The 22,075-nt window shown below is 39.7% G+C and overlaps 2 protein-coding genes across 2 annotated transcripts; one reads left to right on the forward strand and one right to left on the reverse strand.

Moving 5' to 3' along the window:
* Positions 1-3,824: 3,824 nt before the first annotated feature.
* LOC106168842 (tRNA wybutosine-synthesizing protein 5) lies at positions 3,825-9,862 on the reverse strand. The gene is made up of 8 exons (XM_013548052.2): positions 9,734-9,862; positions 7,292-7,422; positions 6,968-7,099; positions 6,510-6,588; positions 5,991-6,213; positions 5,603-5,714; positions 5,200-5,423; positions 3,825-5,003 (listed from the first exon to the last, which is right to left on the reverse strand). Exons 1-8 carry the CDS (start codon positions 9,822-9,824, stop codon positions 4,955-4,957), a joined length of 1,041 nt encoding a protein of 346 aa, XP_013403506.2. The 5' UTR covers positions 9,825-9,862; the 3' UTR covers positions 3,825-4,954.
* Positions 9,863-9,949: 87 nt separating this feature from the next.
* Positions 9,950-12,974, forward strand: LOC106168843 (DNA-directed RNA polymerases I, II, and III subunit RPABC2). Its single transcript, XM_013548054.2, has 5 exons — positions 9,950-10,074; positions 10,702-10,765; positions 11,289-11,425; positions 11,608-11,679; positions 11,939-12,974. Exons 1-5 carry the CDS (start codon positions 10,046-10,048, stop codon positions 12,030-12,032), a joined length of 396 nt encoding a protein of 131 aa, XP_013403508.1. The 5' UTR covers positions 9,950-10,045; the 3' UTR covers positions 12,033-12,974.
* Positions 12,975-22,075: the final 9,101 nt, after the last annotated feature.

Genomic DNA, 22,075 nt, shown 5'->3' on the forward strand with positions numbered 1-22,075 from the left:
TTACTTTCACTTATCTGTTCTTTTTATTTAAAACGATTAGATCCCGACACCTTTCATATTTCATACGCTCTGATAAGACTTACAAAAGAAAAGGCTCCTTTTCTCCAGATAAATGTGTTCGTTAAACGCACCTGCAGATTCGTTTTGCAAACGTGAAACACAAACTTACGGAGTTTTGAATTTATGCAATCCAGGATACGTTTATGAAAATATAACTGATTTACGTTGGTAACTATGATACATGTACATTACATCAAGTAGTTAAATCCATGTATTTATTCACGTGTACAATCAAAATAAATTAAGACATAATGTACATTACAAACTCGTATAGCAATAACTCTTCTCTATACATTTTTCATACTCTCATTCTTATAGTGAAGAAATCCTAACTCCATTACAGACTTCCTGGCAAAGGGTTGTTGGGGCAAGCTGGGTACATAAGTAAACTGAAAGGTTTAATAGATAAAAAGTAGATTCTTCTTCTTTTTTAGTTTTCCGTTTCTTTTCTTTTTCAGTTTTTGAAAAAAGTGTATAGAAACAAAGAAATATGAAAAAGCAAAGGTAAGCAGATCCTCCGGCAAATCTCATACCGTTGTCATTTTGCACCGTGTACCATGTTAACTTTGTCAAGTGAATTATTAGACCGTTTATCTAGTCGCCGTTGACTTTCCTGACTGTTCACGTCAACGTCCTAATAAGCATTGTGTGAAACCATTTGAACATGAGTCTCGTGAAAGGGCCATGAAAAGTCTGATTAATTCGTTTCCTGGTGTCAAAACAGCCATAAAAAAGTCGAAGGAAGCAATTCTATGGGGACAAAAATAGATGAGCTTTACACGCGCCAACTAGTTTGTGCTCCTCAGAGCGACGGGAAGTGGAATGTTGAACCAGCGTTTGTTCAACAGTCATGCGTCTTGAAAGCTATCGTTAAGCGATAAAACGTGAGAATGATCAAATGAATTAGAAAGTAAACACAATTAATATGCTTTGAAATGTCAAAGATTATTGTCAATTAATCGCCCGTAAGGATACGCCACTCGAGATAAACCAGAAGACAATGTCAGTTTCTCGTCTCTTTTCTTAATCAAAGGAAAACGTGGTCATACAACATTAGATCCGCAGAGAGATAAAAGCTTTACTTTTTTTGCCATTTCTATGAACAACGCAAAAAGTTAATAACATCCAAAAGCATTGTCTTTTTAACAGTCAAACCACTGTTATTCAACAACCACTGTTTCCACCAGGCACATTTGACGAAAATTACTCCAGGGAACTTTTAGAGCGGTGTAGGCTGATCGGTTAGACGAAAATTATTGAATAAATTTACACAACTTTACACGGCGTGCATAGCCTACTGTTTGCCATTCCATCACGCACAAAAATCAAAGCTTGCCAAGGCTTTGTCGCTGACTTGAGCCCGGTGGGCTGTGACCAGCGATTGTTGAGTAAAGTTTATCAGATATTTCTTGCGTAGCCGTAAGGAAGGCTTTTTAGAAGGAGGGGAGAGATGCTGCTTAAAATGTGAAGGAAAGGGAAAAATCGAACTGAATGTTAGGTTTTGCCGTAAAATTTGTTAGTTATTGAAATATTTTATTTTTGCAAACTTTCGATTGTTTTTTTTTTTTTTTTTTTTTTTTTTTTTTTTTTTTTTTTTTTTTTTTATGTTACACTTATTAAAAAAGTTCTATTTTGAAATGTTCATGTTGATATAGTCTTAAGACATTTGTCTAAAGCAGTACAATAATTTAACAGACAAGAAAGATCACGCCGCTTTAACGGAAAGCTTAAAAAAAAAAAGAAAAAAAAAAAAAAAAAAAACTGCACCCATTTCTTAATTTTCATGTAACAAACCTAGATATTACACGGCTGTCCAATTTTAGATGCTATAAGCTTATGAAACACAACTGGTTTCTTTATTCCATCGGTCGAAAACTGAAAAAAGACTGAATAACTGTGTGTGTTACGTGACTTTGCGTATGCCGCGTGGATTTGCGTTATCAGATATTACATACAGACATGATGGTGCAGTCGGTTCGAACATTTTCCAAAATATCAATTTTCAGCATCGCTTTTGTCCAATGTTTGTGCAAAAAGTAAAACCAAAGAAATACATCAATAAATCCATCCAAAATCACCCCAATTAAATTTTATGTTGGCTTAAAGACTTGGCGCGCATCCCTATCGCAATCTATCAATCGAACAGGAATTTTTTGTTAAACCAAAAACATTAAAATCGACTCTCAGATTAAGCAATTAGTTTTTTAGATTTGGACAGTAGCAATGATATTTTACTTCTATTGTATCAATAACTGTCTACAAAAAGCAATCATAAAAATATGAAAAAAAAATGAAACTACAGCTATAGATTTATTATTATATTACACATTTAACATTTCAATAAACTATGAAAACATCACAGGCCGCTCTTACAAAAGATTTTACCATATGATTAACTATTGCACATAAGTCGTGAAATTAAATGAATTACAGAATGATACAATTATGAACTTACATCTTTCCTTACCGCGTTTTATCTTCTGATGGCTTTAACTGCGTCTGGAAAACAGTCTTGCTCGGCAAAGATCGCGCCAAAAAGCCACGTGTCCGCCGTTGTTCCACCGAGTTATCCTTTTATACTATTTGTCATGAACACTTGACGTTTGAAAGGTTGGGAAATCACACAGGTGGGAAAACAAATAGATTCTTGCTTTTAACGCTTTGCTTGTAATCCCATTGATTAGAAAGAAGAATCAATATGAGGGCAGCGAGGAAGCTACTTAGGAACCGTTCTTGAAGAGACGTTCTCTTAATGACTTCAAAATATTAATCCAAAAGTACTTAAATCTGTCGTTTTCCCACAATTCGCGGAAACCAGTGGACTTACTTAGCCTATACTCAATTACGTAGGATTTTTGCATTTTCTCCTGCCCAAATGCTAATATGCCGATTTTTTCCTCTGTCAGCAATTTACTGTTGCTAAGAAACATTTAAACAACGGACAAACTGTTGAAAAATGTCCCTAGACTAAATTAAAGCCTAATCATTTGTTTCAATAATAACTTTTGACTTGTGAAAAATGAATAAGCCTATTTACAATTATGTGGACATGTTGCCATCCATCCATCTGGCAGTTACATATATGAAATTCTTATTTTCTGCTAAAAGGATTTAAAATAACGCTAGACATTTGTGTAAATAGCAACTAGCAACGGTAAATATTAGAATGCGATAATATTCTCTAGATGTAACACACTATCAAAACTGTACATATTGTAATATATAATGATATCGCACAGTGATAAATCATGCCAATGCGTGTCAGATTTACGTAAGGTCGCGCAAAGAAAACCCAAGTCCACATAATGACCAGTTAAACGATTAATTCGTCGACGCTCGGTATCTACACATTCTAAGTGAAGTCTCCAACTCCTAGCTCTACGAAGCTACGTCCGTCTTCGTGCTCCCTTCATTTCTCCCCGTTCTCCTCGTCTCCGTCTCTCCCAATCCCCTCTCCTTCTTGTCTCCTCGGATATCTATTCCTATCTGTAATTGGTTGCAAAAAGGGAAATCGAGCCCTCTTTCACAAAACATTTCACTTGAGAAAGCGTCCCCATCCATCAGTACACAGGAAGCATGTGCTCCTCCCGGTTGCTTTTATGGCTTTTTTCTTTTCTTTTTGTCTTATTTTTTGTTTAATTGTTTTTTTTTTTCTTCTGAAAGAATCAGAGATGAGAGATCATTCTGATGGAATTAATTTATAACTGCTTTGAAATGACCAATTCGTCCCCATAATGCCAAATTAAAACAAATAAAATAACAAAAACAATAAAATAATTTATTACCGAGTTCAAACTCACACACACATAAAAATAGTTCCTAGCATTATTATTTAAGAGATGTGATTAAAATATTTTAAGGAAAGCATTATCTGACTAGCCAATTTCTACATGCTTCATTTTGTTCTTTTTCATTCCTTAATACAGGTATTTTCACAATGAATTTAGACTAAGTTTTAAAAAAATAATATGTCCCTTAAGGTCAAATCACATTTCATAATCTTTGTTACCAGTTCATTTACCATTAACTTCAAACATCAGTAAGTCCACTGTAAAATATATGGGCTAAAGAATGTATTTTAACAAGCATTTCTTAGTACTGAAATAAACTTCGTGATTGAATATCACTACATAATCTAAAGGGGGAGGGATGTCACTTTCTGAGGCCAAAAAAATAACTAAAATGTTAATTTGCAGGAGTTATCAAACATATTTCATCACTCTAGGGGTTTGGTATAAATTTTGGTAATTTTCTTTTCTTTTCAAGTCTACATTATGGCCTATTATAAAGTCCATTACAGCAGTGTGTTAAATACCAGTAATATCAATACCTGATTGATATCCCTGATTAATCTCTAGAATGGTCAAAATGCACAGAAAATTATGTCATCCCTTTCACTTATCCACATCTGTGCCTTCAATTATTTTTGCCACTTGTTATTGGTCAAGTTATTTACTTGCTTAAAATTTTCTCTGAATATAAACATTAAAAAATGACTTAATGTCTCCATAACTTTCTTCAATCCACACATTTTAACCATAAACATTTTGGTCACTTGCACTGCTATTACCTTTAAGTCATAACTGATATCACAGAAAAGTTTCACTGAAATACATCCAAAGTCTACCCAAAGCAGTCCCTTATTGTAAGATGCTGCCAGTCAAGCATGTCTAGGATCTTAACTAGTTAAAGACCAAGCTCTGGAGTTGTGATGGGCGTTTTTCCTCCCACATCCATTTAGTAGCCTTAACCTATTGGATGTGACCTGTACACAACTGCTTTGCACTAAGCACCGATGCCATGTCTTCCTCAGCTACATGTACATCCATCTGGAGCAGCAGCAGTGTTTTGTTTCCAAGGACCAGACTTTTCAGAGAATATACTGGGTACACTTTCACCTCCACATAAGACCTCTAATTTTAAGTGGTGGAGGATACTTTGATCTGTAAAAATGTAATTATCTGCAATATTTGTGTATTATCTTTTGCTATAAAAAGAGAGAATTTTTATATTAAATTTATTTACAGACATGAATATATATATACAATTCCAATGCTGATTTTTAAAATTTTACTCAATTTTTAAACTTATAGCTTGTCTTTGTAAAGCAACGAGAAGCCTTATTTATCAGTGACAAACCTGTCTTCCACAGTAGGTAAGCTGTCTAGGCAGAGGTAATCTAGCACTAGTTGTACTAAGATCTGTATCTGGTCTGGTGTAATGATTTCATGCCATTGCTTCAGAAAGAAATGGTGCAGCACTTCAGGGAGCCGAGCTAAGATGCGAGGGAATGAGGCATGATTGCGGTTCTGTTCTATGATGTTCAGGAACCAGTAGGAAAAAGCTGGCCACTGGGAGGAAGACTGTAATAATGAAGATTCAATATACAACCCAACAATGAATTGAATAGTTTTTTTCTATTTCTATCCTTGCATGCACACACAAGCACACACGCAGATATTGTTACATATATATATATATATATAAGCCCTTCAGAAATATGCACATGGTTTTCAATAAAAAAGATACTTGGTGTACTTACCAATATTTTAGAAAAGTACTTGTTGTCTCCAGCATCTCCAAAGAAAATGTTGACTGAGATTGATGTGTCCAAAGATGTCACCTGGTGCCACCAAAAGGCTGGTATGAACAACCTGTAAAAATGACGACAAGCAAATGAAATCTTTTCAACTTTTGTTCTGTTTAAACTCTATCAACTACTGAGAAAAATCTTCAGAATGAAAAACATTGCCAGACATATTAAGGGAGTGTTAAACAATTTCTTTTAAATTATTCTTAAATCACAGTTTTCCTTCAAAAAAAAAAAAGAAAAAGAAAGAAAAAAGAAAAAAATTCTATTGCAACTGCTTTATTGTTAAATGAGAAATCAAATGTAATTAAGCTACTCATAAAACCCCAGATCCACTTACATATCCCCAGGGTCAAGGACACAATGATAACATGTGGCATTCCTGAACTCTGGGAACCTTTCTAAAGCAGGGTTATCACAGTTGACTTGTGCCTGTATGGTTTTCCCCTTGGATCCCTTAGGGTTGGGGTACATTGGTCTAAGATCACAGCCAAATAAACGCACTTGTTTTCTCCCTTGTATCATAACCAGGAAATTGTCATCAGGATCTATATGGCAGAACTCTGAAATGTGAAGGTTCACTTCATCTAAATCTAATCTAACAACCTTTTGAAATGATATTTTGTTGATAAGTTTCAGGTTAAACATAGTCATAATTGCATGACTTCTTTTTATCCACCTACCGGTAAGATCATACACAACTTACAGCAAATTTGATTTTTATTTAACTTATATTTGTTACTTTTTTCCCAAAATGTCCTTTAAATGAGAAAGAGGGAGAGAGAGAGAGAGATGTTAATCTAAGACCTTCACAAAAATACATGTACCCATGCATCTCATACAATAAATACCTACGTACCATAGTGTCCTTTCAGTGCTACCCACATATAGGGGCCAAGGTGAAGTTTTCCCACATAATCTGGCAATGGAACATCAGCCTTAAAGAATGGATGTGCATATTAACTCCAATTGCTATATAATATAACATGACATGATATGACATGACATATAAAGCGATAACACTGATAGGCAATTTCAAAAAATACAGAAATAAATTGATTGAACATGTCAAAAAGGATGGGCGATGGGTTATACATAAAATTATATTACGTACATAAAGAATGTGTAATGGATATTAATGTTTTTATTTTGTATATATGTCAAAGGCCCGGACCAAATCTAGTCCTATGTATAAAAAGCCCAGACCCCATGTTAATTACGCCCTGGCTGGGCCCAATCTTTATGGTGTCTTTGCATTGTTAACAGCATAATGGGCAAGTTTTGGTCCGGGCCTTTAACATATACACGTACCAGTACCTCAATCTGTGGAAAAGTCTGCTTGAGATTCTGCACTGCCATATAGGAGCTTCGTGCTCTTGCATTTTCTGCTTTTAGATCACTGACATAATCATTAAAGGTTGTTTTCCTGATAACATAATTCTTCCCAGTCTGTAAAAAATTTAAGATGCTGTCATAAACTATTCCAACACTTTGAGTGTTAAACAACCATAGATAATGTAGATGCAATCTTCAGATGCAATCTATTTTTAAAATTCTTACATGAATAATCTTGATAATTTAATTGTAACTTGTCAAACCCAACAGCTGTGTCCACACACGCAAGCACACACACACACATACCCTATAAGCATCCTCATTAGTTTGTCCTCTGACAATTATTTCATTATCACCAACTTTCTCACAAAGTGAGTCTAATGTCCACTTTCTAGCTAGCCAGTGATCAGTGGCGTCCTCAATTATCACAGGAACACCTTGAAAATAAAACCATAAGCTTTAAATACGTTATGATGCGTCGAGCTTTGCTGTGGTAGCATATGGCAATTTCAATCAAAGTGTAAGCTCCAGACTTGACTCTTCAGCTACCAGTTTTCATGCAGCAATTTGAGCCGAGATCTGTGTTTCAAATGAAGAACAGGGCAATGTAGCCTAGAATGTATAGATGGACTTAGTTTAATCCTGATTTAATTGCTGTTTTTACTTTATTATGAATTTCTAATGAGAGTAATCCAAGTTTTTGTTGCAGAGCTTACATTAAGTTTACAATAAAAAAATTTAGGAAACTATATTAAATTTGTAAATTTGCAAAGAATACTAAACCAAGTTTCAAGTTTATTTTATATGTAACAGTAGACAAGAATAGTATTATTACATCATTTTACGTGGCTTTCATGTTTTCAGGGATAAGAATGTCATTTCGTGAAAAAGTTAAAAAAATATGGCATGGGATCTGCCTAGGCCAATGATATCTGTCGGAAAAATCTCATCCCTGTGTTTTGGATTTATTTGTCATGCCAAAATAGGCATATGTGCCTAAATAGGCACTAGTAATGTCTGGGCATTTACAAGAATGAAAAAACAGAACATTTTTAATTTGTTCAACACAATTGCATTTCAAAACATATTCAAATACTGTAAATGAATTTAGAAATAACCATGAATGAGTTGTTGAAAAATGATGCATTCGCATTTGTAAATATTACCACTGCCTAATACAATGTACATGTAATGCAAATAACTGGTTTTCACACTGAAATAAATTTTTAACAAAACTACACCTTCTTTGTCATCATACCTGGCACATCTCAAATTTACTTGTATAGTTCGTTTTAACTTCAAACAATTAATTTTGATGTTTCTCTTGAAAATATTTGTTATGAAGTTTAATTCTATTTGGCAGTTATCAGCCAAGTTATCAGTAGTACAGAGATCCTATACCTTTTAGACATACATATTTTAGCAAAGTATTTATATATTTGGAAGGGACAAATTACCCTGTAAAAGGTTAAGCCAAGGGGTTGCATTCCAGTACGTCCCCACACCGATACTCCTACGCACCATTATGTCCCTGTACCGATTCTCCTCAACATAGATACTACCCTATATTGATACTCCCCACATCTTCATGTCCCCACTCTAATACTCCCCCACACTGTTACTCTACTACAGCATCGATTCCCTTAGAAATGTGATACCAAAAACACAATTTTAGATTTACAGCTTTTCTGTAATACAATTATTTTCAAAACTGCCCCACACTCTTAAGACCCAAAAGTATTGTAGAAAAATAAGGAAAGAAATACTTAAATTAATCTGTTTTGAATCTTAGAACATGGTCAATCTTTCACATCAGACATTGTGCAACTCAGCTTAGTGATTTTTGAAAAGTGTCTGTATACTGCACTTAGTTCTTCAACAGTGGTTACTATATACAGATTACACAGTGACACCCTTTTTATCTATCTATTTATCTATTTATTCAATGTTCAATTGTTTTTCCAAAGATAAATAATGCATAGTCTTTTCTTCAAGCGTTGCTCAATTTGTTGAATTATTGAGAAATAAAAAAAAGCAGTGTTTAATTAAGCTTTAAATTATCGCCTTTGTCTTCATGGAAATGTGAGATTTAACAATTAACGCCGTCCCTTGGGCGATTCTAGGAACCACTAAAGAAGTTAATTGCACTGCAATAACTGTTTTTTTTTTCTTTTAGATTTTATTTGTAATAAAAATCCAGGAACACATATGCATGATTAACCCATGTATCTGGATCAGTATAAAGAACAAATTAGTGGAGAATTCCAATTAATGGGGAATTCCAATGTTAGCAAACATTTTCAACTCTTACTAACATTTGATGCCCATTTAAAAACAAAAACCCTGCCTTTTTTAAGGTATGCCACCTTCACCTGCCCAAAACGTCTACTAGTATATGCAGTAAAGACGAAGTATGGAGTACGTGACGGACTGCATGATGATACTCTTATTGCATGTATCAATTATACCATTACCAGTAATTTATGAACGGTAGTACTAGTAGCGGTTGCGAAATACTTATTAAAAAAAATGTGAATGAATGTGTCAATATTTGCTAAGTTTTGCTTAAATAAATAATTGAAGTGAATCGCAGTAGACACTACTTGGCAAGTCAGGTGAAATGCATTCTAAAGCAGACGACGGGGAAATATTTCGTAGCAGTTTGGGTTTCAGGGGCTCTCTAACGATCATGCCTCGTACAGAATAAGCAAGACACTGCTTCGTCATGGAATATACGACAAAACAAACCTTTACTGAGATATTTGTCTTCAAATTCTGATTTTGACACATTTTTTGTTCTCTCGATGTGCACGTTGTTACTGCAACAAGGCAGCGCCATTTCTGCAAAAATTGCTACGTCATCAAAACTGGTTAAATACATTTTAAGTATGAAAGTTGCCTTTTTTTACACATATATTAAATATATGTTAGGTGCAAATACACATGCTTTATCTATATATATATATTGGTGAATATTCAGAATATTCAGAAAATGAAACAGAACTAGCTTTTAACTTGTGTCCACAAATATGATGACGAAGGGCACAACCGGCTATCAACATGGCGGATGAGGACCACGATGTTGAGAAGTAAGTGGCATTTAACAGAAAATTAAAACCGTTTGCCTTTGATTATAACTTTTAAAAACATGCATTTTGTGCGTGATATAATTCTGACCATTTTGATTTTATGTGTATTCTGCTCAGAGTTTTAAACAGACATGGACAGTGCCGTATTCCTGTTGTCACACAAGACTACCAGTACCTCAGACTCGACTGTCACGTTGATTAGTTAATAAACCTGGTAAATAAACCTTAAAACCACATAAAACGACTTACGACTACTTAACTTGTCTACCATAGCGCGCGCCCACATACACACACACACACACACACACACACACACACACAAAGATAAAAAGCGGTTCAGTATTTTAAGGATGTGGAGAGGGGGGTGGGGGTGGAAACGTGGTTATCATCTGAACGGACCAAGATATACCAACATGTTGCAAATCAATAAAAAGCCTATTTCAACAGCTTTTCATTGCCTTTTTTGATTGTGTAATAGATCAAAACCAAACCAGAGAGCTAAGAAAATTAGTCTTATGCAGTTACATTACATCTGATTTAATAAATATAATTTGAATTATCATAACCTTTTTGTATTTTATTCCTTATGCACCCTTCTGATTGTTTTCGTAAATAAACATTTTTCAGTTTTGATGATGATGACCTGGACGAGGTAGAAGATGAGCCTCTTGATGAAGTAGAAAATGCGGATGTAAGAAATATTTGCTTTCCCTTACTAACAGAAAGTAAAAGGTTTAATTCTAGCAGAGAAAGAAAGTGAAATTTTGAAAAAAATTATTATTATTATTATTATTATTATTATTGGCTATTGATATGTTTTTAAAATGTGATTGGTCTAACACAGAACTGAACTTTGGTACTTCACAATATCTTGGTGCCAGAAAAATTGTTATAGATTGTTCACCTGGAGATTCTTGTGTCAGAACTGTTAGGCGTAGAATGTGGATTATCTTTTTGCAAGGTCATCTTCATATGTAATGTACAGGTCTTTTTATTTTGCATACGGATTTGCCCCTTACTAAAAGAAAATCAGAAATCTACATGAAACAGCAACTGAAATTGACATTATTTAAAGTCAAAATTTATCATGATTAGTGCTGGCCAAAAATTTTCAAAAACGATGATTTCAAATTTTATGAAATTTTTCCACTTTAATGAAAAAAAAAAAAAAAGAAATTTAGAAATGATTTAAAGAAAGGTAAAAAAAATTCTAGGATGAAGGCGAGCAGGTGGATGTGTTACCTGCTTCAGATGGAGGACAGAAGGTAGAACCCAAGGAAAGAGTGACAACACCCTATATGACAAAGTATGAAAGAGCGAGAGTTTTAGGCACCAGGGCACTACAGATAGCGTAAGTAGTTTTTAAGTTATTGTAATACACATGATCTATTTGTGCTTCTTACTTAGGCAAGCAAAAATGGGCTGTACGGTAATTCTTCCCTAGAGATTAGGACAAATAATACTATTAATTGTTTCAGTGTTCTAAACTTAGTGAAGATGTCTCTTAAATCAAAGTCTGTTCCTTTTCATCAGCATGTGTGCCCCTGTAATGGTAGAACTGGAGGGAGAAACTGATCCTTTACACATTGCCATGAAGGAACTGAAGTAAGTCATACTTGGCATATTGAGAGTTAATATTGTTAAGAACCGAAATGAGATTTTTATGTAAAATTTTCTTAGAGCTCGTATACAAGGAAATAGACATAGTGTATTTGAATGTGTGGTACTTCAGTAATATCTGGAAAAGGTATGTCTATTTTACTGTTTGTACATTCTGACTACAAAACCATGTAAAAATTTTTATCATGACACCACGTTGTAATACAAACAAATATGTATAAGCAATGAACATTCTGAATTTCAGAGCACGAAAAATTCCAATTATTATTAGGCGATATTTACCAGATGGAAACTTTGAGGACTGGAGCATCGATGAACTTATTATTAATGATGTATGACACAAGTCAATCAGTTGGTGGAGAATGTATATACTGATCATTGGAGTACAAACCTCTCACAGTTGAAAGGCCATAGGTTACTATATATATATATATATATATATATATATATATATATATATATATATATATATAACCAAGTGGTCATCTTGGGATGGTTGAGTTATCCCTGAACTGCTTAGTGGCCAATTGGGGAGTTAGGGCTATTGGACATATTACCACTTTGATCCTTGGTAGAGTGGTAACCTATATAGAAACAAATTGTACATTTTTGTGTCATTGCAATAAGCCCTTTATTTACAATGAAAGTTGGATACATGTTTGTAATGTGAAAGAAAGACCTATTGTATTTTAACAGAAACTCTCCTTTTGTAATTTCATTTTTCCTTGGTTTTGAGAAAACATTTTTGTAGGATTGTGCAAACTTTGGATTGTGGAAACTTTGAGGACTGGAGCATCGATGAACTTATTATTAATGATGTATGACACAAGTCAATCAGTTGGTGGAGAATGTATATACTGATCATTGGAGTACAAACCTCTCACAGTTGAAAGGCCATAGGTTACTATATATATATATATATATATATATATAACCAAGTGGTCATCTTGGGATGGTTGAGTTATCCCTGAACTGCTTAGTGGCCAATTGGGGAGTTAGGGCTATTGGACATATTACCACTTTGATCCTTGGTAGAGTGGTAACCTATATAGAAACAAATTGTACATTTTTGTGTCATTGCAATAAGCCCTTTATTTACAATGAAAGTTGGATACATGTTTGTAATGTGAAAGAAAGACCTATTGTATTTTAACAGAAACTCTCCTTTTGTAATTTCATTTTTCCTTGGTTTTGAGAAAACATTTTTGTAGGATTGTGCAAACTGAGGAATGTCAGTTGACAATGTTATATGTTTTTAATAAAGGATTTTATACTTTGTACCTGAGCTGTTTTGATTACATGAAAATTTCTGATTTTCATTTTTAAATTTAATTTAATTTAAAAATAAAAAGCAATTCGTGCTATGGTGATGTTACATATTTATTTACTTCTTCCTACAGAATGTCAGCACCAAGAACGGCATTATGAAAGGTGTTGTTATTTTAAAGGCGAAAAATTGGAGAAAACCATTTAGTGAGATTTTATATGGTGAGCAATGTGAGAATAACAAACTAACCCTTATTACCACCACCATACATGGACATAACTAGACAGCAAAGCTGACAAATATACAGACACAATAAAGGAGACAAGGCAGCAAAGCTGACAAATATTCAGACATTCAGATGCAGAAAAGAGTGCACCAAATAATGTTTTGGCCAATTTTGATGCACTAATAGCAGTGTTCATTCTAGGACGCGCCCTTGCGTCATTGACGCAGAAAAAATGTGGTTGACGCAATTCGTAGAGCGAGCTGCGCCAACAAAATTCAAGAGAATTAACAGCGGCGCATTTTTGTGTTCTAAACGCGCCCTCCAATTCAGCAAATTCACGGCCGAAGTTTGATTGTTTACTCGACTTCTCTTGACATCAAGATCTAATGTTAAACGTAACGAAGATATTCTTTACTCGTCGCAGTTTTAACAAAGATCTTAATTTATGTTGACGTCATGCGCTTTATGCAAATCAGTGGCGATCGCCCCTCCTTTTTTGAATCCCTGATAGGCTGAGATTAATTGTCCATGTAGGTCAATTTGATCAACCCGTACATTGTGCATGGTGGCGGAGAAGAAGTGAAATGGTATTTTAGTTTTTAAAAGAAAATCGATCCCGAAGATCACTCTAAAACGGCTCAGAACAGTAGCGACGGAGATGATCATGCACAGCAGACATTCCCACCAGAAAAGAGAACAAAAGTTTGTGCAGCCGTCACGACCGCTGATACCGCGTCGAATAGCAAGGTCGTTTCAAAAATGGTGGAGAAATACAAGTGGCTTGTACACGACGATAACGCAAACTTGGTGTATTGCAGCTTATGCATTGAAAAAAAGGACAATATCTTCTTTCAAGGGACTAATAAATTTCGAACGAATACCCTTATGCGACATGAGACGTGCGCTGCCATGCAAGAAACGTCGGAAGCAGCTCAAGCTAAACAGGCTTTTTGCAGAGCTTTAGAAGGTAAGATATTATTTTTTGTCAATATTTTTTATAACACAGAGCAATAAACATCAAAGTGATTATCGTGACGGTCCCGGACCCACGTGTTGTAATTATATTTGTGCAGTTTGAGGAACTCTTGACAGTGCATTCTGGGATATCGCAATGTTAAACAACTATGTAAACAATGTGTTTGCTGCGTCGCATTGACATAGGGCGTCAAGCTCATGCTATTTCCCAGAACCTTATTTTTTGTATATATAGGTAAAATTTTTCACATTCATTTTTCATAATTTTATTGTGTTGAGAGATTTGGTCTCAGTTCATGGTGATTAAGGGAAAAATAAAGTAAGGGATAGTGTGCTGGAGTATTCTTTGTGGATACCTTCAACACTACTAAACATTTTATGCAGATTTTTATGCCAAAATTCAAATTTAATTGTAACTTTTATAACAATTCTAGGTAAAGATGGAGCAATCATGGCAGTGGTGAAATCGGTTTACTGGATTGTTTAAGAGGGCATTGCAATTCACAAGTTCGGAAGGACTTAAATGTTGTCTGGTAAACCTGGCAGCTAAATTGAAGAATTTCTCCTGAAAGTGGGGAAAAGGTCATTGTCAATTCTCCAGGGACCACCTTGTGACTTGTGCTAATTATGAGAAACAGTGCAAGGCAAAACCCTAAACCCTAACCCTAACCCTAACCCTAACCCTAACCCTAACCCTAACCCTAACCCTAACCCTAACCCTAACCCTAACCCTAACCCTAACCCTAACCTAACCCTAACCCTAACCCTAACCCTAAACCCTAACCCTAACCCTAACCCTAACCCTAACCCTAACCCTAACCCTAACCCTAACCCTAACCCTAACCCTAACCCTAACCCTAACCCTAACCTAACCCTAACCCTAACCCTAACCCTAACCCTAACCCTAACCCTAACCCTAACCCTAACCCTAACCCTAACCCTAACCCTAACCCTAACCCTAACCCTAACCCTAACCTAACCCTAACCCTAACCCCTAACCCTAACCCTAACCCTAACCCTAACCCTAACCCTAACCCTAACCCTAACCCTAACCCTAACCCTAACCCTAACCCTAACCCTAACCCTAACCCTAACCCTAACCCTAACCCTAACCCTAACCCTAACCCTAACCCTAACCCTAACCCTAACCCTAACCCTAACCCTAACCCTAACCCTAACCCTAACCCTAACCCTAACCCTAACCCTAACCCTAACCCTAACCCTAACCCTAACCCTAACCCTAACCCTAACCCTAACCCTAACCCTAACCCTAACCCTAACCCTAACCCTAACCCTAACCCTAACCCTAACCCTAACCCTAACCCTAACCCTAACCCTAACCCTAACCCTAACCCTAACCCTAACCCTAACCCTAACCCTAACCCTAACCCTAACCCTAACCCTAACCCTAACCCTAACCCTAACCCTAACCCTAACCCTAACCCTAACCCTAACCCTAACCCTAACCCTAACCCTAACCCTAACCCTAACCCTAACCCTAACCCTAACCCTAACCCTAACCCTAACCCTAACCCTAACCCTAACCCTAACCCTAACCCTAACCCTAACCCTAACCCTAACCCTAACCCTAACCCTAACCCTAACCCTAACCCTAACCCTAACCCTAACCCTAACCCTAACCCTAACCCTAACCCTAACCCTAACCCTAACCCTAACCCTAACCCTAACCCTAACCCTAACCCTAACCCTAACCCTAACCCTAACCCTAACCCTAACCCTAACCCTAACCCTAACCCTAACCCTAACCCTAACCCTAACCCTAACCCTAACCCTAACCCTAACCCTAACCCTAACCCTAACCCTAACCCTAACCCTAACCCTAACCCTAACCCTAACCCTAACCCTAACCCTAACCCTAACCCTAACCCTAACCCTAACCCTAACCCTAACCCTAACCCTAACCCTAACCCTAACCCTAACCCTAACCCTAACCCTAACCCTAACCCTAACCCTAACCCTAACCCTAACCCTAACCCTAACCCTAACCCTAACCCTAACCCTAACCCTAACCCTAACCCTAACCCTAACCCTAACCCTAACCCTAACCCTAACCCTAACCCTAACCCTAACCCTAACCCTAACCCTAACCCTAACCCTAACCCTAACCCTAACCCTAACCCTAACCCTAACCCTAACCCTAACCCTAACCCTAACCCTAACCCTAACCCTAACCCTAACCCTAACCCTAACCCTAACCCTAACCCTAACCCTAACCCTAACCCTAACCCTAACCCTAACCCTAACCCTAACCCTAACCCTAACCCTAACCCTAACCCTAACCCTAACCCTAACCCTAACCCTAACCCTAACCCTAACCCTAACCCTAACCCTAACCCTAACCCTAACCCTAACCCTAACCCTAACCCTAACCCTAACCCTAACCCTAACCCTAACCCTAACCCTAACCCTAACCCTAACCCTAACCCTAACCCTAACCCTAACCCTAACCCTAACCCTAACCCTAACCCTAACCCTAACCCTAACCCTAACCCTAACCCTAACCCTAACCCTAACCCTAACCCTAACCCTAACCCTAACCCTAACCCTAACCCTAACCCTAACCCTAACCCTAACCCTAACCCTAACCCTAACCCTAACCCTAACCCTAACCCTAACCCTAACCCTAACCCTAACCCTAACCCTAACCCTAACCCTAACCCTAACCCTAACCCTAACCCTAACCCTAACCCTAACCCTAACCCTAACCCTAACCCTAACCCTAACCCTAACCCTAACCCTAACCCTAACCCTAACCCTAACCCTAACCCTAACCCTAACCCTAACCCTAACCCTAACCCTAACCCTAACCCTAACCCTAACCCTAACCCTAACCCTAACCCTAACCCTAACCCTAACCCTAACCCTAACCCTAACCCTAACCCTAACCCTAACCCTAACCCTAACCCTAACCCTAACCCTAACCCTAACCCTAACCCTAACCCTAACCCTAACCCTAACCCTAACCCTAACCCTAACCCTAACCCTAACCCTAACCCTAACCCTAACCCTAACCCTAACCCTAACCCTAACCCTAACCCTAACCCTAACCCTAACCCTAACCCTAACCCTAACCCTAACCCTAACCCTAACCCTAACCCTAACCCTAACCCTAACCCTAACCCTAACCCTAACCCTAACCCTAACCCTAACCCTAACCCTAACCCTAACCCTAACCCTAACCCTAACCCTAACCCTAACCCTAACCCTAACCCTAACCCTAACCCTAACCCTAACCCTAACCCTAACCCTAACCCTAACCCTAACCCTAACCCTAACCCTAACCCTAACCCTAACCCTAACCCTAACCCTAACCCTAACCCTAACCCTAACCCTAACCCTAACCCTAACCCTAACCCTAACCCTAACCCTAACCCTAACCCTAACCCTAACCCTAACCCTAACCCTAACCCTAACCCTAACCCTAACCCTAACCCTAACCCTAACCCTAACCCTAACCCTAACCCTAACCCTAACCCTAACCCTAACCCTAACCCTAACCCTAACCCTAACCCTAACCCTAACCCTAACCCTAACCCTAACCCTAACCCTAACCCTAACCCTAACCCTAACCCTAACCCTAACCCTAACCCTAACCCTAACCCTAACCCTAACCCTAACCCTAACCCTAACCCTAACCCTAACCCTAACCCTAACCCTAACCCTAACCCTAACCCTAACCCTAACCCTAACCCTAACCCTAACCCTAACCCTAACCCTAACCCTAACCCTAACCCTAACCCTAACCCTAACCCTAACCCTAACCCTAACCCTAACCCTAACCCTAACCCTAACCCTAACCCTAACCCTAACCCTAACCCTAACCCTAACCCTAACCCTAACCCTAACCCTAACCCTAACCCTAACCCTAACCCTAACCCTAACCCTAACCCTAACCCTAACCCTAACCCTAACCCTAACCCTAACCCTAACCCTAACCCTAACCCTAACCCTAACCCTAACCCTAACCCTAACCCTAACCCTAACCCTAACCCTAACCCTAACCCTAACCCTAACCCTAACCCTAACCCTAACCCTAACCCTAACCCTAACCCTAACCCTAACCCTAACCCTAACCCTAACCCTAACCCTAACCCTAACCCTAACCCTAACCCTAACCCTAACCCTAACCCTAACCCTAACCCTAACCCTAACCCTAACCCTAACCCTAACCCTAACCCTAACCCTAACCCTAACCCTAACCCTAACCCTAACCCTAACCCTAACCCTAACCCTAACCCTAACCCTAACCCTAACCCTAACCCTAACCCTAACCCTAACCCTAACCCTAACCCTAACCCTAACCCTAACCCTAACCCTAACCCTAACCCTAACCCTAACCCTAACCCTAACCCTAACCCTAACCCTAACCCTAACCCTAACCCTAACCCTAACCCTAACCCTAACCCTAACCCTAACCCTAACCCTAACCCTAACCCTAACCCTAACCCTAACCCTAACCCTAACCCTAACCCTAACCCTAACCCTAACCCTAACCCTAACCCTAACCCTAACCCTAACCCTAACCCTAACCCTAACCCTAACCCTAACCCTAACCCTAACCCTAACCCTAACCCTAACCCTAACCCTAACCCTAACCCTAACCCTAACCCTAACCCTAACCCTAACCCTAACCCTAACCCTAACCCTAACCCTAACCCTAACCCTAACCCTAACCCTAACCCTAACCCTAACCCTAACCCTAACCCTAACCCTAACCCTAACCCTAACCCTAACCCTAACCCTAACCCTAACCCTAACCCTAACCCTAACCCTAACCCTAACCCTAACCCTAACCCTAACCCTAACCCTAACCCTAACCCTAACCCTAACCCTAACCCTAACCCTAACCCTAACCCTAACCCTAACCCTAACCCTAACCCTAACCCTAACCCTAACCCTAACCCTAACCCTAACCCTAACCCTAACCCTAACCCTAACCCTAACCCTAACCCTAACCCTAACCCTAACCCTAACCCTAACCCTAACCCTAACCCTAACCCTAACCCTAACCCTAACCCTAACCCTAACCCTAACCCTAACCCTAACCCTAACCCTAACCCTAACCCTAACCCTAACCCTAACCCTAACCCTAACCCTAACCCTAACCCTAACCCTAACCCTAACCCTAACCCTAACCCTAACCCTAACCCTAACCCTAACCCTAACCCTAACCCTAACCCTAACCCTAACCCTAACCCTAACCCTAACCCTAACCCTAACCCTAACCCTAACCCTAACCCTAACCCTAACCCTAACCCTAACCCTAACCCTAACCCTAACCCTAACCCTAACCCTAACCCTAACCCTAACCCTAACCCTAACCCTAACCCTAACCCTAACCCTAACCCTAACCCTAACCCTAACCCTAACCCTAACCCTAACCCTAACCCTAACCCTAACCCTAACCCTAACCCTAACCCTAACCCTAACCCTAACCCTAACCCTAACCCTAACCCTAACCCTAACCCTAACCCTAACCCTAACCCTAACCCTAACCCTAACCCTAACCCTAACCCTAACCCTAACCCTAACCCTAACCCTAACCCTAACCCTAACCCTAACCCTAACCCTAACCCTAACCCTAACCCTAACCCTAACCCTAACCCTAACCCTAACCCTAACCCTAACCCTAACCCTAACCCTAACCCTAACCCTAACCCTAACCCTAACCCTAACCCTAACCCTAACCCTAACCCTAACCCTAACCCTAACCCTAACCCTAACCCTAACCCTAACCCTAACCCTAACCCTAACCCTAACCCTAACCCTAACCCTAACCCTAACCCTAACCCTAACCCTAACCCTAACCCTAACCCTAACCCTAACCCTAACCCTAACCCTAACCCTAACCCTAACCCTAACCCTAACCCTAACCCTAACCCTAACCCTAACCCTAACCCTAACCCTAACCCTAACCCTAACCCTAACCCTAACCCTAACCCTAACCCTAACCCTAACCCTAACCCTAACCCTAACCCTAACCCTAACCCTAACCCTAACCCTAACCCTAACCCTAACCCTAACCCTAACCCTAACCCTAACCCTAACCCTAACCCTAACCCTAACCCTAACCCTAACCCTAACCCTAACCCTAACCCTAACCCTAACCCTAACCCTAACCCTAACCCTAACCCTAACCCTAACCCTAACCCTAACCCTAACCCTAACCCTAACCCTAACCCTAACCCTAACCCTAACCCTAACCCTAACCCTAACCCTAACCCTAACCCTAACCCTAACCCTAACCCTAACCCTAACCCTAACCCTAACCCTAACCCTAACCCTAACCCTAACCCTAACCCTAACCCTAACCCTAACCCTAACCCTAACCCTAACCCTAACCCTAACCCTAACCCTAACCCTAACCCTAACCCTAACCCTAACCCTAACCCTAACCCTAACCCTAACCCTAACCCTAACCCTAACCCTAACCCTAACCCTAACCCTAACCCTAACCCTAACCCTAACCCTAACCCTAACCCTAACCCTAACCCTAACCCTAACCCTAACCCTAACCCTAACCCTAACCCTAACCCTAACCCTAACCCTAACCCTAACCCTAACCCTAACCCTAACCCTAACCCTAACCCTAACCCTAACCCTAACCCTAACCCTAACCCTAACCCTAACCCTAACCCTAACCCTAACCCTAACCCTAACCCTAACCCTAACCCTAACCCTAACCCTAACCCTAACCCTAACCCTAACCCTAACCCTAACCCTAACCCTAACCCTAACCCTAACCCTAACCCTAACCCTAACCCTAACCCTAACCCTAACCCTAACCCTAACCCTAACCCTAACCCTAACCCTAACCCTAACCCTAACCCTAACCCTAACCCTAACCCTAACCCTAACCCTAACCCTAACCCTAACCCTAACCCTAACCCTAACCCTAACCCTAACCCTAACCCTAACCCTAACCCTAACCCTAACCCTAACCCTAACCCTAACCCTAACCCTAACCCTAACCCTAACCCTAACCCTAACCCTAACCCTAACCCTAACCCTAACCCTAACCCTAACCCTAACCCTAACCCTAACCCTAACCCTAACCCTAACCCTAACCCTAACCCTAACCCTAACCCTAACCCTAACCCTAACCCTAACCCTAACCCTAACCCTAACCCTAACCCTAACCCTAACCCTAACCCTAACCCTAACCCTAACCCTAACCCTAACCCTAACCCTAACCCTAACCCTAACCCTAACCCTAACCCTAACCCTAACCCTAACCCTAACCCTAACCCTAACCCTAACCCTAACCCTAACCCTAACCCTAACCCTAACCCTAACCCTAACCCTAACCCTAACCCTAACCCTAACCCTAACCCTAACCCTAACCCTAACCCTAACCCTAACCCTAACCCTAACCCTAACCCTAACCCTAACCCTAACCCTAACCCTAACCCTAACCCTAACCCTAACCCTAACCCTAACCCTAACCCTAACCCTAACCCTAACCCTAACCCTAACCCTAACCCTAACCCTAACCCTAACCCTAACCCTAACCCTAACCCTAACCCTAACCCTAACCCTAACCCTAACCCTAACCCTAACCCTAACCCTAACCCTAACCCTAACCCTAACCCTAACCCTAACCCTAACCCTAACCCTAACCCTAACCCTAACCCTAACCCTAACCCTAACCCTAACCCTAACCCTAACCCTAACCCTAACCCTAACCCTAACCCTAACCCTAACCCTAACCCTAACCCTAACCCTAACCCTAACCCTAACCCTAACCCTAACCCTAACCCTAACCCTAACCCTAACCCTAACCCTAACCCTAACCCTAACCCTAACCCTAACCCTAACCCTAACCCTAACCCTAACCCTAACCCTAACCCTAACCCTAACCCTAACCCTAACCCTAACCCTAACCCTAACCC

This window comes from Lingula anatina, unplaced genomic scaffold, assembly GCF_051362555.1.
Source record: "Lingula anatina isolate TDL-2025a unplaced genomic scaffold, LinAna3.0 unanchor82, whole genome shotgun sequence".
NCBI lineage: Eukaryota > Metazoa > Brachiopoda > Lingulata > Lingulida > Lingulidae > Lingula > Lingula anatina.

What these genes read in the sequence shown, in the direction of transcription:
- LOC106168842 (XM_013548052.2), bottom strand. Translation starts at nt 9,824, where the DNA reads ATGGCGCTGCCTTGTTGCAGTAACAACGTGCACATCGAGAGAACAAAA. An exon ending in CTAATGAGGATGCTTATAGG is followed by an intron (nt 7,100 to 7,291) that starts GTATGTGTGTGT and finishes AATTTTTTACAG; the next exon opens with ACTGGGAAGAATTATGTTAT. An exon ending in GTCCTTGACCCTGGGGATAT is followed by an intron (nt 5,715 to 5,990) that starts GTAAGTGGATCT and finishes TCATTTTTACAG; the next exon opens with GTTGTTCATACCAGCCTTTT.
- LOC106168843 (XM_013548054.2), top strand. Translation starts at nt 10,046, where the DNA reads ATGGCGGATGAGGACCACGATGTTGAGAA. An exon ending in GAGGACCACGATGTTGAGAA is followed by an intron (nt 10,075 to 10,701) that starts GTAAGTGGCATT and finishes AACATTTTTCAG; the next exon opens with TTTTGATGATGATGACCTGG. An exon ending in ACCAGGGCACTACAGATAGC is followed by an intron (nt 11,426 to 11,607) that starts GTAAGTAGTTTT and finishes CCTTTTCATCAG; the next exon opens with CATGTGTGCCCCTGTAATGG.